The sequence below is a fragment of the Haemaphysalis longicornis genome, unplaced genomic scaffold, assembly GCF_048455015.1.
Source record: "Haemaphysalis longicornis isolate Haplotype H1 unplaced genomic scaffold, Haemaphysalis longicornis Haplotype H1 scaffold_7, whole genome shotgun sequence".
NCBI lineage: Eukaryota > Metazoa > Arthropoda > Arachnida > Ixodida > Ixodidae > Haemaphysalis > Haemaphysalis longicornis.
In genome coordinates, this window is record NW_027526422.1 from 6,727,036 (window position 1) to 6,741,531 (window position 14,496).

The 14,496-nt window shown below is 49.2% G+C and overlaps 1 protein-coding gene across 1 annotated transcript; it reads left to right on the top strand.

Annotated features, from left to right (window-relative positions):
• The first annotated feature begins 2,024 nt into the window (after positions 1-2,024).
• On the top strand, positions 2,025-13,902 carry LOC144146841 (uncharacterized). Its single transcript, XM_077678779.1, has 2 exons — positions 2,025-2,203; positions 12,649-13,902. Exons 1-2 carry the CDS (start codon positions 2,104-2,106, stop codon positions 13,743-13,745), a joined length of 1,197 nt encoding a protein of 398 aa, XP_077534905.1. The 5' UTR covers positions 2,025-2,103; the 3' UTR covers positions 13,746-13,902.
• The last annotated feature ends 594 nt before the right edge of the window (positions 13,903-14,496 follow it).

A 14,496-nucleotide genomic window follows, 5' to 3' on the forward strand; every position in this document is an offset into this window, starting at 1 on the left:
CAGAAATATCCGGGTACGCGCTCGTCACAATGGATGTTGCGAATGCCTGCGACAGCGTGGAATATAGCATACTACTATACAAACTTAAAGAATGTGCGTTAACCAAGTACATCTATTCATAGACTCAGCAATTTCATTTGGTGTGGAAGTTTTTTTGCTCGCAAAATGATTTTCAATCATCGACATATTATCAGACAATGGGCGCCCCCAAAGGATCGGTGCTTCCTCACATGCTGTTTATTATGTATATTAATTAGTTCTATTCCAATAAGTCAGGCCGTTTTCTCCTATGTGCACGCAAACGACATAGCCTTTTTCTCTGCGGCACAGGACATCATGTCCTTTACCAATTGTTGCAGGCCATTTGTGTTCAATCGAAAGATGATAACAAACCTAAATTCGAATATTAATATCAATAAGCGCGCTGTCCTTGGGCTTCCAGTAGCCGTTCAAGTTAACCTTTACCTGACATATCGTTAGGCGCCCATCCCTGAGGTGACCTTTGAAGTACGTGGGTGTTATCTATGATTGTATACTGGATTGGCGTCCTCGTATAAATAACAGCCCGACCAAAGGGGAACGGGCACTTGGATTGTTGCGGAGAATAAGTTTTGGAATGAGAAGGAACAACTTACTCGTTATTGACAGCGGATACATGCGTCCCATGTTATAGTTTGGCTGCGCCCTCTTTTCTTGCTCACCCGTCTACAAACTCAGCCCGCTTATTATGTTGGAGCATCGTGCCCCGAGATTGTGTCTCTGCCTCCCAAGGTGTGTGGAAAATAACATCTTGTATTTACAGTCCCCCATGCGGTGTCTGGAGTCTTGATTTCAGCTCTTAACAGAACTGACGGTTATGAAGGTTTTTTGAATCGCCGCAGAGCAGATTTTTTTTCATGGGTGGCAGCGCAGCCGGCACTGTTTTTCAGCACCTGGTGGTCTCGGCACATTCACCCTCAGGCTGTTTACGCCCAGGCGTTACTTACTCCTTCATCTTCCACTTAAAACGTTAGCTTGAATCTAAAAAATACACAGGACGCTAGAAGAACGTTGTGCCCGTGTTTTCTTCCAACGTCTTGTGTTTTGTTTTGTTTTTTTTTTTGTTCAAGCTGAAGTTTGTGGTCGATATAAACCAACTGCCCCAATCCCAAGCAATTCTGCAGTGTTACTTTCTCCATTGAACGTCAACATTCCTTCCACACTCCCAATGCCCTGTGAGGCCCTTCCTGCGCCTCTAACTTTTCATAGCATTTTCCCCAGCAACGCCAAAATGTTTTCTTTGCGAACACTATCGGGATTGCTTAACGATCCTCAGGCAATCCCGACAGCCTAACGGCCGTTAAGCTATCCCGATGATTGGTCGTTAACGATGATTGGGTAAACATGTAATAATGGCAACAGATGCATGGCAACGCGCGGAGAGGACGGGTGTGGGAATTTTTAGTACAGACATTAACTGGCCAATCTCATTGCGCTTACCATACTTCACATAGATTTTTCAAGCCGAATTCCTAGCAATAGTCCTGGCATTGAAATAACTAACTCCGAAGCATTTAAACGTAGCTGTAGTAATTGACTACATATCGGTTTGTTAAGCTCTGTCATCATTCAAAAATTCAGCTGTAATTCGCGCTTTCAATTTTTTTAACTCGCTCAGACGATGTCTTCAGGTACGAAAATGTTTTTAATAAACATTTCGGCGTTCACAACAAACGCGATGTATATTTTCTTAGCGCTAATTCTTCTGGCTCACAGTCCCGCAGAAAGCTTTGTCTCGGCTGGTTGGTTAGTTGGTTGGTTGGTTACCTCAGAACATGGTACATACCCTAACAAAAAATGGCCAGGAAGCTATCTGTTAAGTTAGGCTGCGACCTAGATCATTTTAGATACTAAAATAACTAAATGAAACAGAAAATAAAAGATAAAATTCTAGAATGAAAAAGTACCCCTGCGCCACTGGCGCTGCTTCTTCTTTGTCTTCTTCCCGGGCCTTATCGCTGCAGCTCACGTGGCCGAAGGGACGAGCTCGCGCTCGAGTTCGCAGCGACGTGCGATTCTGACCTGCAGCCCCGAACAGGGCGCAGTTACATCCAACCAGACGGGATGACGCCGAAGAGGACGTCGTCAGGATGCTCTTCGCTGATCCTCGTGCTCACGCTAGCAGCGGCGGTTCCCGTCAACGAAGCGGCTGAGGAACACGAGAGTGAGTCACTGCTCCGCCCCCGTTGCCACGTATACGGGCAGATTAGAGTACGCCAGCACAGGTCCCCTCGGCCTGCATTGCTCGGCCAGGCTGTGAATTGGCATATTTGTGAGAAGCTATGAAGGCGGTTGCGACTGAGCCTGATTTCACGAAATTAAGGTGGTCGCGTCTGTGAGAACCGTATACTCTTGGACGATCTGAATCTGACAATCGACATGGTGAAGCCAAATAACCAGAATTATCCACCTTCATTACTCATAAAACAAGGGGCGGTGATGCCGATAGTCGCTCTCTTACGCCATATCAACATTAAAAACAGAATGCCCCATATAACACAAACTGCTGTCACACAGCTCCCCCACCTCCCCCACCCCCTTCCCCGCCCCCGATTGAATTCACCCGCGCGGAGCTCATTTCAAGCGCAGGCACGCATACGCAAGGAATGTGGCCTGGTGCGCTATGCGAGCAAATGCAGAGCAAAATGAAGTGGAAAGGCGAGCTGGTTGGGGAATGTCCGTTCTTGAAATTTGAGTGCGAACTGGCACAGGCACACGTGCCAGCCCTTACTTTCGACGCGAAACTAAGAAAGCACGGATATACCTGTACGGGGCCCGAACATCAGGCACGTGTACCCGCCGTACGTGCACACCGGTCATGAGAACAAACACCCTCGCCACCCTTTTAACCGTTTTCTTATTAAGGAGCGATGCTTCTTTTTCAAGAATTTCTAGTTACGGGGGACTAATACATTGCGAACCCTTTATCTGAATATAAAACGACACAGCAAGCTCTCGTTGTACGGTTGCGGGGATTAAGAACAACACATCCTAGTGGAAAAACAGGGCTCACAAACGCAATCAGCCCAGTGCAGAGCTATGTACGTGTATGGCCTCTCGAAGGGTTAACAAATCGACTTTTCGTACGAAATTTTTACTTTTGTGTTTTCGGTTGTGTTATCCTCGCTGAACATTCAAAGTTGTCAGGGCCGAAACTCTAAGCTAAAATTGTAACCAGGGGCCATCGACCGGCCTGACTCACGTTCTGGCCACAGCCTGGGATACGAGAATGCGGTGCACAGCGTCAGTCTTACACGTAACGACCCGAAATCTGTGCTTTATGGTACAACCCCGTGTTGCAGCGTTGCCACCGACGCCCAGACTGTTTCTAACCGTCGACCTTTCCGGGCACAGTGCACGCACTGTGTCTGTTGCAGGCGTTCAACGAAGTCTGTCTTCCTTCCTTGCCTGTTTGGCAATGCGCTGCCCGGCCCCCTGTCAAACGAAGGCGGCAGAGAGGGAACTTTTTTTGCTGCCGGATTGCCTGCTCGTTAAAGTATGGTTGCTTCAAGTGGTGACGCAAGTGATTTGAGGATCGTTAAGGCTACTTTAGTTCTTTATTAGCCTTGAGTAAAAAGAAGTGAAGCTTAGGAGCGGTTTGGTTGATCGGGTCGCGTACAGTTACGGACAAATTAAATGAGAACAGTAAAATATGAACCAAAACGCGCAAAATCAAAGAATACGGATAGTGCTGGCTGTAACTTGTACCGTTTCTTTTATTTTGAATAAAGGCAGAGTTTGCCCCGTTACTTTTGGTTTTACTTTCACGTTTTCAACCCTATTATGTACACATTTCGGTTTCATTTTTATTTTATTTTCTGTTTGTATTGCGTTTTGAATTTCTGTAATTTTTATTTGTTTTCATTTTTAAGGGAGGCTTGACCTGTCTCAGGTGTCCCGGCATCTTTTGCCTTCCTTTCCGCAGTTTTGCCTATAATGTAAAACTGAAATAATGTGCCGACACTTCCAAGATAATGGCTCGCTCGTGGTATATATGTATAGACACATTTTCAACCTTTGTTACTGTAATAAAGCCACGCGACAAATTCTCTTGCATGGAAAGAAATCGCGCTATTCGTGGGTCCTGGTTAATAATTTCTATTGATTGATTGATTGATTGATTGATTGATTGATTGATTGATTGATTGATTGATTTGATTGATTGATTGATTGATTGATTGATTGATTGATTGATTGATTGATTGATTGATTGATTGATTGATTGATTGATTGATTGATTGATTGATTGATTGATTGATTGATTGTAGGGTTTAACGTGCCGACGCAACGCAGGCGATGAGGCGCGCCGTAGTGGAGGGCTCGGGATTAGTTTTGACCACCTGGGGATCTTCAACGTGCGCCGAAATCTCGTACACACGGGCATTTTTGCTTTTCGCCTCCATCGGAAAATCGGCCGCAGCGGCCGGGAATCGAATGGTTCCTAATTTCGTGTTCGCGTTTCATTCGTCCGTGACTGTGCATTTGTCACACATGTGTAGCAGAAAAGTTCGGTTAATTCAAGGGACGACCGCAGGGTGCATCCAAACGTACGTTCTATACATAATCTAATGTCCCGACTTTGTATACATAGCCTTTGTCCCGACTTGTGCGGGTCATTTCGGACAAACGGAAAACTGTTTGAGGCACGCTAATGTTTTCTGGCGCATGGCAATCTTCGGAAGCATTGAAATCGTGGCGGACATAGTGTAAGCCACCGCGGCATGGAACTTTGGTGGGGGGCTACAGGCCACACAGACGCACGCCGTGCTTAGAATTGAATCGTGAGCGTTTTTCATTTACGTTTTCAGCGACCCGAGCTAACCAGTGCCTCTAGAGGGCTGGAGAATATTGATGCCTTTGTTTAAGCACTAGCAACTGGAGAACAGCATCGGTTGACTTTCGAGAGCAATTCAGATGCTAATTCGTATGCATATTTATGCGGCCGACCAACCTCAGGCTCCCAAGCGCGTAGGTCAGTGAATAACCAACATTACTGTGTGGCCGCGTCTAATATGTGCATTTTTATCAGGAGGGCAAAAAACATGGCGCTTTCTGATTTCTTTCTTTCTAATTTATTTTTTTGATGGCTCTTACGTATAGTTGTGCACTGCTCCCAACAGCTGCTCTTCCATGCGAACAATAAGGAGGCGCTCAAATCTGCGCCAACGAGTCTTTCGAACAGCGATGCTGTTGGAGCTGGTGGTTGGGCCGGGCCGGCGAACGTGCGCAGAAAAACCTCTCCCAGCGATGACTCATCGCGAACGTCGGCACCTCGCCGCGTTGAAGCGGGACTCGTGCCGCCACTGGTCAGAGGCGCTATACAACTGGTACAAGCACAGCTTTGAAAATGCATCGTGGGGTGGCTTGCTCTATCGCTTGTTGCGACGAGTGGTGCAGTTTTGACGGTGCAAAGAGAAGGATTAATGAAGAAGCCGACATGCCGAGAAGTGATAACGTTATTTCTTAATTAGCATCCCAAACGCCAGGCACACAAGCCGAATGGTGGCCACCGTACGAGTTCAAAAACTTTGAGCAAACGCTCGTCCCGCTGAGCCCTCTTGGAGCTTCAGCGCAAAGCCGGTCGACACGCGTTCCACGGCCGTTAGATCAAACGCACCTTGCGTGCACTTGGTCCAAGGGGCCGTGATTGTATATACTTTAATGACCTAGTGTTCGTTGCTCTTTGGGAGGTTAAGTCACGTGCACAACTGTGGGATTACAGTATCATCAAGTAGAGAGAGAGAGAGAGAATCAACTTTAATAGAGCCCATTAAGTGGTTAGTGCACGCAGGCACCAGATGGGGTGGAACCTTCTTCGCGGGTCCCATATGCATCCAGCAGCTCCTGGCCCCTGACTGCCAGCGCGAGTTGGGTCGTCAGGTCGGGGCTGGACAACAAGGTCTCCCATCGCTCTCGGGGATTGGGGTTGGGGAAGTTGGGGGGAAGGGGTGGTGGGGGGTTCTTGAGGTGAGTGCACTCGGCTATGACGTGTGCCAGGGTGCCTTCCTTGCTCTTGCAGAACGGGCACTTGATATCGTGTTCCTCCGGGTACATTTTGTGTAAGAGGACGGGATGCGCCAGCGACCCCGCCTGTAGTCTGCGTACGATCGTCTGTTGGTTCCTGTTGAGGTGCCGGGGAGGTCCGGGGAACCTACACCTGCCTTCCCTGTATAGCTCGGTAATGTCTCTGTAGCTTGTGACAGGGCGCGGTAGTCCCGGCTCGTCCTCGGCCCGGTTGGTCAGTTCTCGGGCGTAGTGGTCGGCGAGTTCGTTGCCTACCACCTGCGAGTGAGCCGGCACCCACACGAGCTCTATGGCTCGTCCCGGTGGCCTGCGTCTGGACAGAAGCGCTAGTGCGGCAGGAGAGATCCTTCCCTTGCGATAGCTTGCGTAGGCCATCTTGGAGTCCGTGATCACTGTCTTCGCTCCCGGCTGTGCGAGGGCGAGGGCCACGGCCAGTTCTTCAGCTTCGGATGGGTTCGTCGTTCTGATTGACGCACTGGTGACCAGTATGTCGATGGTGGGGACAACCGCCGTCGCTCTGGTTCCACGTTTGGGTAGCGAGGCGTCCGCGTATAAAATCTCCGGGTCCTCTTCCAGCTGCCGGGCTAATGTTCTGGCCCTCGCGGAGCGTCTCTCGTCGTTTCTCCCCGGCTGCATGTTCCTGGGGAGCGGTTTAGTATTTATTGCATCCCTCCATTCCTGGGGTAGCGTTTCCATCGTCGGTTGCGGTCGGATATTCCATCCCACCTTGCGCATAACGGCCCGGCCATGCTCGGTTCGGCTGAGCCGTATTCTTTGGTTGGAAAGGTGGGCTTCCACCAGTTCTTCCACCGTGTTATGCTTGCCCATGCCCAGCAACTTCTGCGTGGACGAGTGGACGGGCAAGCCCATGGCGAGCTTTACCGCTTTCCTGATCGTCGTGTTCAGCGTTTCTCGGTCCGCCTTTGTTAGCTGGAGGTACGGCGCGGAGTACGTGATGTGCGACACGACGAACGCTTGGACCAGGCGCAGGGCGTCGTCTTCTTTTATGCCTCGATTCTTGTTGGTGACCCTGCGGATCATGCTTAGGATTTGCTCGGACGTTGTCTTGATCTTGTTGACAGCTGCGTACGCCTTTCCGTCGTCCCTAAGCAGGAGTCCTAGGATCCGGATCTGCTGCGTGGGCTTGATTTCTGTTACTTCGATGGTGACCACCACGTTCGGCGGCGGCTCTTTCTTCGGTCTGCCGGGTTGCACCATGAGTAGCTCCGACTTCTGCGGGGCGCAGCTCAGGCCGCATGTTTTTGCGTACTCGTGGATGGTCGTTGCCGCTCTCTGCAAGGCTTCCTCCACCCAGGCATTGGACCCCGCGCGGTTCGTCCACACCGTTATGTCGTCGGCGTAGAACGCGTGGTCGACGCCTTCGATTTTGTTTAGTAGCTGGGGCAGGGGCAGGAGGGCCAGATTGAAGAGCAGAGGCGACAAGACCGATCCCTGAGGGGTGCCCCTATCTCCGAGATCTATTGGCTCCGACTGTTCCTCTCCTATCCGGATGGTCGCCGTTCTCTTTGTCAGAAAGTCTTTGACGTAACTGTACGTTCTGCAGCCGCAGCCCGTCTTGCGCAAGTTCTCAAGCACGCTGGAGTGTGACACGTTGTCGAAGGCCCCCTTGAGGTCCAGTGCCAGTATACCGCGTGGTGCGTGTCTGGATGCCTTCTTGATCACCAGTTCGTGCAGCTGGACGAGGACGTCGCGTGCTCAGGTGCTGACGGAACCCGTACATGGTCGCCGGCATCTGGCCCGTCTCGTCCAGGAATCCTTCGAGTCTTCTCAGGACCATGCGCGTAGGACGGACATGCTAACGGACATGCTAATCCCCCGCGTGGGAGCATGCCGTGCGATGAGGCGCAGCAGACGACGACGAAGGAGCGCGTGAGCTAGCGGCTCGTGTGTGTGTGTTTGGTTTTGGTCACCATATTGCTAGCCACCAACCGGGGCTCTCTGTTTCACCTGGCAAGTAAGGCACCTCGCCTAATAAATACTTTGCCCCTGCGTCTTCGTGAAGACAACGTCCCTGCTTCCCTGCTTGTCAGGACGCAACAATATATTTTAATGACCGAGTGTTCATTGCCCTTTGAGTGGTTATACGACAACACCACGCAGAAAAAACTGAGTCTCCGAGCATAACCGCGCACAAACTTAGCTGAGCCAAGAATAAGCTAAGGTGGGGCAGCTAGCTTCGCTGTTTGCCCAGTCTTCATCGCGCCGCTAGTGCGAAGCTGCCCCAAATTTTTTTGTTATGCATGGTTCTCTTTGCTGGTTATCTGTCCATGGTCGTCTCCTGTAGAATGCTGGCCCTCCCTTTGTCTTCCTCCTTCACATCCCCCTCCCTCCCTCTCTCTGTCTATATATATATATATATATATAGGGAACGAGAGGGCTTTGAAGATGGTCACCAGATAGAAATAATACTTTGGAGAAGGTAGCAGCCTCAGACCTTTGCCAACGTTTCGACAAGGAGACTTGTCTTTTTCAAGGCATCAGGGTTCATCTCTGGCACACTGTTTTATAGATCCAGATTGAGTTGGAGAGAAAGGGGGAGGTCGTTAAAAGCGTGGCCGGAAGGAGGACAGCAGAGTGGGTCAACGCTCGGTTGAAAGGGGCGAAATAGTGAGAGAGAAAGGGAGGTGTGGTTCTTGTGACAGGACCTTGCAGTAGAGAAAGAGGGAAGACTACGCGAGAGTCGGAGAAAACAGGGGGGAACGGCTTAAGCTGGGCTGTGGTGTGGCCGGGCGACCTCAAAGGAGGCTTCCGGGAAGATCGGGGACGAGAGGGGCGTCTTGGGGGGGCAATTACAAGGTTACTGAACTGTGTGCAAGAGAGAAAACTCGTAAACAGCAACAGCCCGTATAGTTTGAAGAATTCCGACTGCGGAGGTCAGTTTTCACAGAAGAATAGAAGGGGTATGCACGGGTGCAACTCACGCGGAGCTTTGCGGTACATGCAAGAACTTCTTTTCTGATTTTTTTTTTTTGCGTGTGTGTGTGTAAAGTAGGTAGTAAGACGAAATGCCGAAGGTCGCGGGAGACGCGTCCGCGTGGTATGTCGAAATCGGCTTGGAGCAACACAGAAAAAAAAAGGGGGGGGGGGGTAAGAAAAGCACAAAAATTGTATTCAAGTATCAGCATTGGGGATGGGCAGGGGCAGGAATATTGCGAATGGAGATGCCCACTTTTTGTAAGAGCATTATTTTTCTGTTCGATTCAGATACCGTAAGGTTTCTAAGCTGCCTTTGGAAGCATTGATTCCAGCCGGCTCCAGGCAGTTGAATTTATGGATTAAGTACGATTCTCTGTATTTCCGGTCCCTTGGAGACTTAAAGTTTGACTGCAGAATCTAGAGCTTAAGATCATCGAAATTGTGGTTCGGCTGGTTGAAGTGTTGCGCGACTGCTATGGAGGCACTGTTATGAGTGTCGGCCCGATGTCCATTCAGGCGTAAGTTCATAGGTTGACTCGTTTATCCAATGTACTGCTTTTGACAGAATGAGCATTCTAGCATATACACAATGTTAGAAGAATTGCAAGTGAAGCTGGAATTAATCTTGTGAACGTATTGGCTGGCAGTGCTATTGACAATGAAATCTGTCTGCAGATGTTTGCAGGTCTTGCATCTAGGGCTGAGGCAAGGGCTGATGACTGGTTCTTGGGAAGCGCTAATTTTGGCATGCACTAAAATGTCTTTAAGGTTCTTGTTTCTTCTGTAGGTAACTCTTGGGGCTTCCGGAAACGTCTTTTTAAGTCGGTCATTACTGGCTATAATGGGGTAGTATTTCCGAAGGATGTTGTTTATGTTAGGGAGCGCGTTTGAGAATTTGGTTATTAAGGCTGGTGGTCGGGCGCTTTCGTTTCGACGTTGTTGCTTGAGCACTTCGTCCCTTTCTAGCTTGAATGCTCTTTCGTAAGCCATATCCAGCGAGCTCACCGGGTGATTCCTGCTTGCCAGGGTGGACTTTAGTTCATTAAGGTGTTTTATATAGTCTGTTATCACTGCATACTCTTCTTAGTCTGGTAGCCTGTCCTACAAAGATACCTTGTTTGCAGTGTCGTGGGTGATGACTAGTGTAGTCTAGGTACTGTTGCCTGTCCGTTGGTTTCCTATAAAGTGTGGTTTTCAGTTTACCATTGTCAAGAACAACAGTGGTGTCTAGGAAGTTCACTTGTTTATCCGAGTACTGGCATGAGAACTTAATGGTCGGATGCGAAGAATTAAGATGCGAAATGAAACTTTCTAGGGCTGTGCGGCCGTGCTCCCAAATTATGAAGATGTCATCTATGTATCGAAGATAAACCTTCGGCTTGAGGGGGAAAGAGTCTAAGAGGGAAGCTTCAAGTTGTCCCATAAAAATATTGGCGTAGGTGGGTGCGAAAGGAGTGCCCATGCTGGTTCCAAAAACTTGCAAGTAGTAAGATGAGTCGAACTCGAAATAGTTGAGAGTTAGAACTAATTTTAGTAAGGTAATGTAGACTTCCAACGCATGTTGGTGCCGGTTTTCTGCTAAGGCCTTTGATGTAGCTTCTATTCCTTCGGTGATGGGAATGTTCGTATAGAGGGCGGAGACGTCGAGCGTGACCAGAAGGGCGTCATTGAGTATTTGCCCACCATCGTTTAATGTTTCTATTATGCGGAGGAAGTGTGGGGTGTCCTTGACAAATGAAGGAAGAGAAGTCGGAATGTCTGCCAAATGGTGATTCAGAAACACGGACAATGTTTCCGTGGGGGTGTTGTTGTTAGAAACTATGGGCCTTCCCGGAATGTCAGCTGAAAACAATGCTTCTGTGGAGACTTTATGGATTTTAGGGAGGAGGTAGAAACGTCCTGCTTGCTTGTTTGTCGGTCTCATGAAGTTTAATTCTGTTATGGTGATTAATTCTCCGGCCAGCAGATCTGTGAGACTGCGAAGGATCGTTTGACTGTATTCGTTGGTAGGATCATGGTCTAAAGGCTGGTAGTGACCATGGTTGTTAAGCTGCCTATAGGCCTCATCTTTATATTTTTCCATTGGTAGGATGACAACGCTACCTCCTTTGTCTGCAGGTTTAATGATTATGTCCGTTCTGTCTGCTAGGTTATTTAGAGTGACTTCTTCTGAGGGGGTCAAGTTCTTGCGTTTATTTGATTTCTTGGTTGAGATTAATATTTCTTTTGATACTGATTTTATATACAAATCGAGTTCTGGAGATTCCTCGGCATCTGGTGTCCAAGTGCTTGGTGCACGGAGTGTGCGGTCATTTATTTCACTATTATCTTGCTTATCGGAAAAGAATTCCTTCAGCCTCATTCTGCGGGAAAATTCGGTGAGATCCTTGTGTAACTCGTACTCATTCACGTGGTTGTTGGTAGGGCAGAAAGTGAGGCCTCGTTCTAGGATAATTTTTTCGGTTCCCGATAATGTTTCTGAAATATCTATGACGTTGCTGTTACACGTGACGGGGGAGGCGGATACAACATTCTGTTCGGGAACAGGTGTCAGGTTGCTGTTACTCCTACTGTGGGAGCTGGATTCTAGATTTTGATTATTAGCGGGAGGGAAAAATTCCACCGTAGCAGATTCTGATCTGTCCGCGGGGGACGTCGGATGATTTAGTGCCACATCTTCAGGCTTAGCGAGGACAGGAGGTCCATTGGTGCAATGTGTGTCAGGCAAAAGGAGCTGGTCACGTTCAAATTTATTTCTTTGTTTCTTGCACAGCTCGTGTTCCTTACGGTCTCTAAAGGCATCAAGATCAATTTTCTCCTGCTCAGTGAGTGGAATGAGTCCAATCTGCTCATTTAAAACGCTAAGTTGTTTGTCACAGTGCTCTCTGAGAATTTCTAGAAGGGAAAGCGATGCATGCGTCAAAGTTTCCTGCCATTTAGCTTCTAGTTGAGGGGGGAGAACTCCAAGGGAACAAATAGCTTTAAGGCGGAGGCCTTTGGGGATTTTTCTGGTTCGGAGGTAGGAGGAATAGGTGTTGAGGTGAAATCTGTAGTGTGTTTGTTTGCCGGCGAGTTTTCGAACTCTAAGGAAAGCGCGGGATTTGAGGGGCAAGGCGTCGGGTCCGCTTGGTGCAAGTCATTTTCGTTTGTTCCGAGTGGACCTACGGGATGGTTCTTTTTTGTTCGGAGTCAGTTGTTTAGGGGGGCTGTTAGGGGTGGTGTCAACGTCGATGCCTGTTTGGGTGCTTGTTTGCGTTTTAGTGCGTGTTAGTGTCTGCGTGAACATTGAGCATTATATATATGTAGGGAGCAATAAAACTTGGAAGATGGTAGAGAACACAAGAAAAGAAAACTTCGCACAAGGTAGAAACAACGATTGTTGCCAACGTTTCAGCAAAGAGACTTGCCTTCGTCAGGGCCCTGACGAAGGCAAGTCTCTTTGCTGAAACGTTGGCAAAAATCGTGGTATATATTCGTTTTACAATCTTAAGAGAGAGCAGCTGTATCTCGAGAGCATATCGCTCCGATAAGTGCGCTTCCATTGTGCGCTTGTTTTTCCCACTTGGATTACCTCGCTGATTGCATGTTCGCGTATGTACGAAGGAGGGTCTTGTCCATGAGAAAATGCTGCGTGTTTGTCCTTCGCAGGACAGGACGAGGTGCCGATGAGCCTTTTCGAGAGGATGAGAGGCAGCCTACACTCGGAACTTCCCGGTTTCGCTACCGTCCAGCGATCGCACCCAAAGACGATAGAAATTTCGTCCTTTGCCTTTCGCGTCGGCAACAGCGAAGAGGAAACGGGCTCATGGTCGAGACGCTCCCGCTGGTCTCGCCGAGACAGAAAGCTGCACAGCGCCTTGAATGGCCAGGAATTGCCACTGGTCATCCTGCAGTCTTCACGTGACAGCGACGCCTTGAGAAAAAAATTGTTTGGATCGGGCATCATCTCCGACCTGTTCAACAGCCCCCACGCGCTGGAAAATGCTCAACTCAGCAAGACTGAGCTAATGCCCAGGAAAGCCCACAAGAGGAGCGATGCCAATCCTTTCTTTCTCATCATGCACCGACGTTTGCACCGAAACAACTCTGAGAAGACAGCGTCAGCGCCTGTCCAGACTGGCAACCAATCGGGGCACCGCCTGAAGTCCGACAACGAAACCGAGGATCGTGCGCGATCCGCCGAGTTCGCGATCAACGTCATCAAAAGAGTCCTTATGAACAAAATGCTCAAATCAAGCCACTCTGGAGAGAGGACGAAACCGTGTAGGAACATTTCCAGTGCAGTCCTGGGCGTCCCAGTGCTGGATCTGCAGACTGTTAAGGAAGGCGACACGGCCAAGGACCCCGCATCCGATGCTGCCTCGTTCGAAGTCTCCTACGAGGTTAAGGTGCTCAAGTTTGACGATGGACGGCGGTGGAACGAAAACCTGGTAGCTTACGCTTTTACGACCCGCCAGACCATGGACACGTCGCTGGCCTTCATGGCCCTCATAGTGCTACTGATTGCGCTCCCGATCGCCATCTTCTACTACCTGCGCGGGACCGGCTCCCATCAGAGGGTGCCGCCCAGGAACCCCTGTAGCGCTTACATAACGCTCGGGCCTACTGCTGTTGCAAAGACCAGGGACGTCAACGCCATGGCCTCCCTCCTGGACGAGCCGATCACGATCACGTGGAACAGCTGCTCCGCGGCCCCGAAGACTCGCTCCAAAGCTTCGCGGCCACCGACGCGCGCTCTCGTGTAACCGGACCCGCAGATCGGCAGCGCGCCGTCTGCCTACCCCTCCCATTCTCTTTCTTCCCCCCTCTTCTCTCCACGTTTATTTGTGCTGGACAGCAGTGTGCAGGGGCAAGGCAGACGGTCTCGGAATGGTGAGCGAAAGGGAAAACGAGGAGTGTGCTGCAGGACTGTCAAGTGGAAGAGCAAAAACAGCAGTGTAGTAAAAAATTGTTTTCGTGTGTGCACCCTGCAGGTAGAATAAAAAAATTGAAGAGCCGTCACAGCCTGAGGGTGGATAAGCAAAGAAGCTGTAACGCATTCGTCTTTCCCGGAAGGATGACGGCACTAAGAGGAAAATTTAAATAAACAAAATACAAAAACGAAAGAAAGAAATAAGTTAAAATTGGAAAAACCACTGTAGGATTACGTGCCTTATATAACCTTCGAAATCTTTTAATCTTTTTTCCAAGAAAATCGCAAAGTGGCTGATCGTCGTGCATTTATTGAAGCCGCGTTTAGACGGTGCGTAGCTTGCGACCCTGAAAAACAATCGCCCACGTCTGTTTCCTATCCACTTCTCCGAGATCGAAAATTTGGGGAAGGGGGGTTCTCGATCCCCACTTGCATACGTCACTTGCACCACGCAGCTCGCTACATACGCATTGGGAACAACTCCGTGAACGATAAAACATAGCTAGTAATGTCTGGGGAAAATCAACGTTTTGGTTTCAATGATTACTAATTTGCCCTCACACGGGCATTTTTCTCCTCTTCGC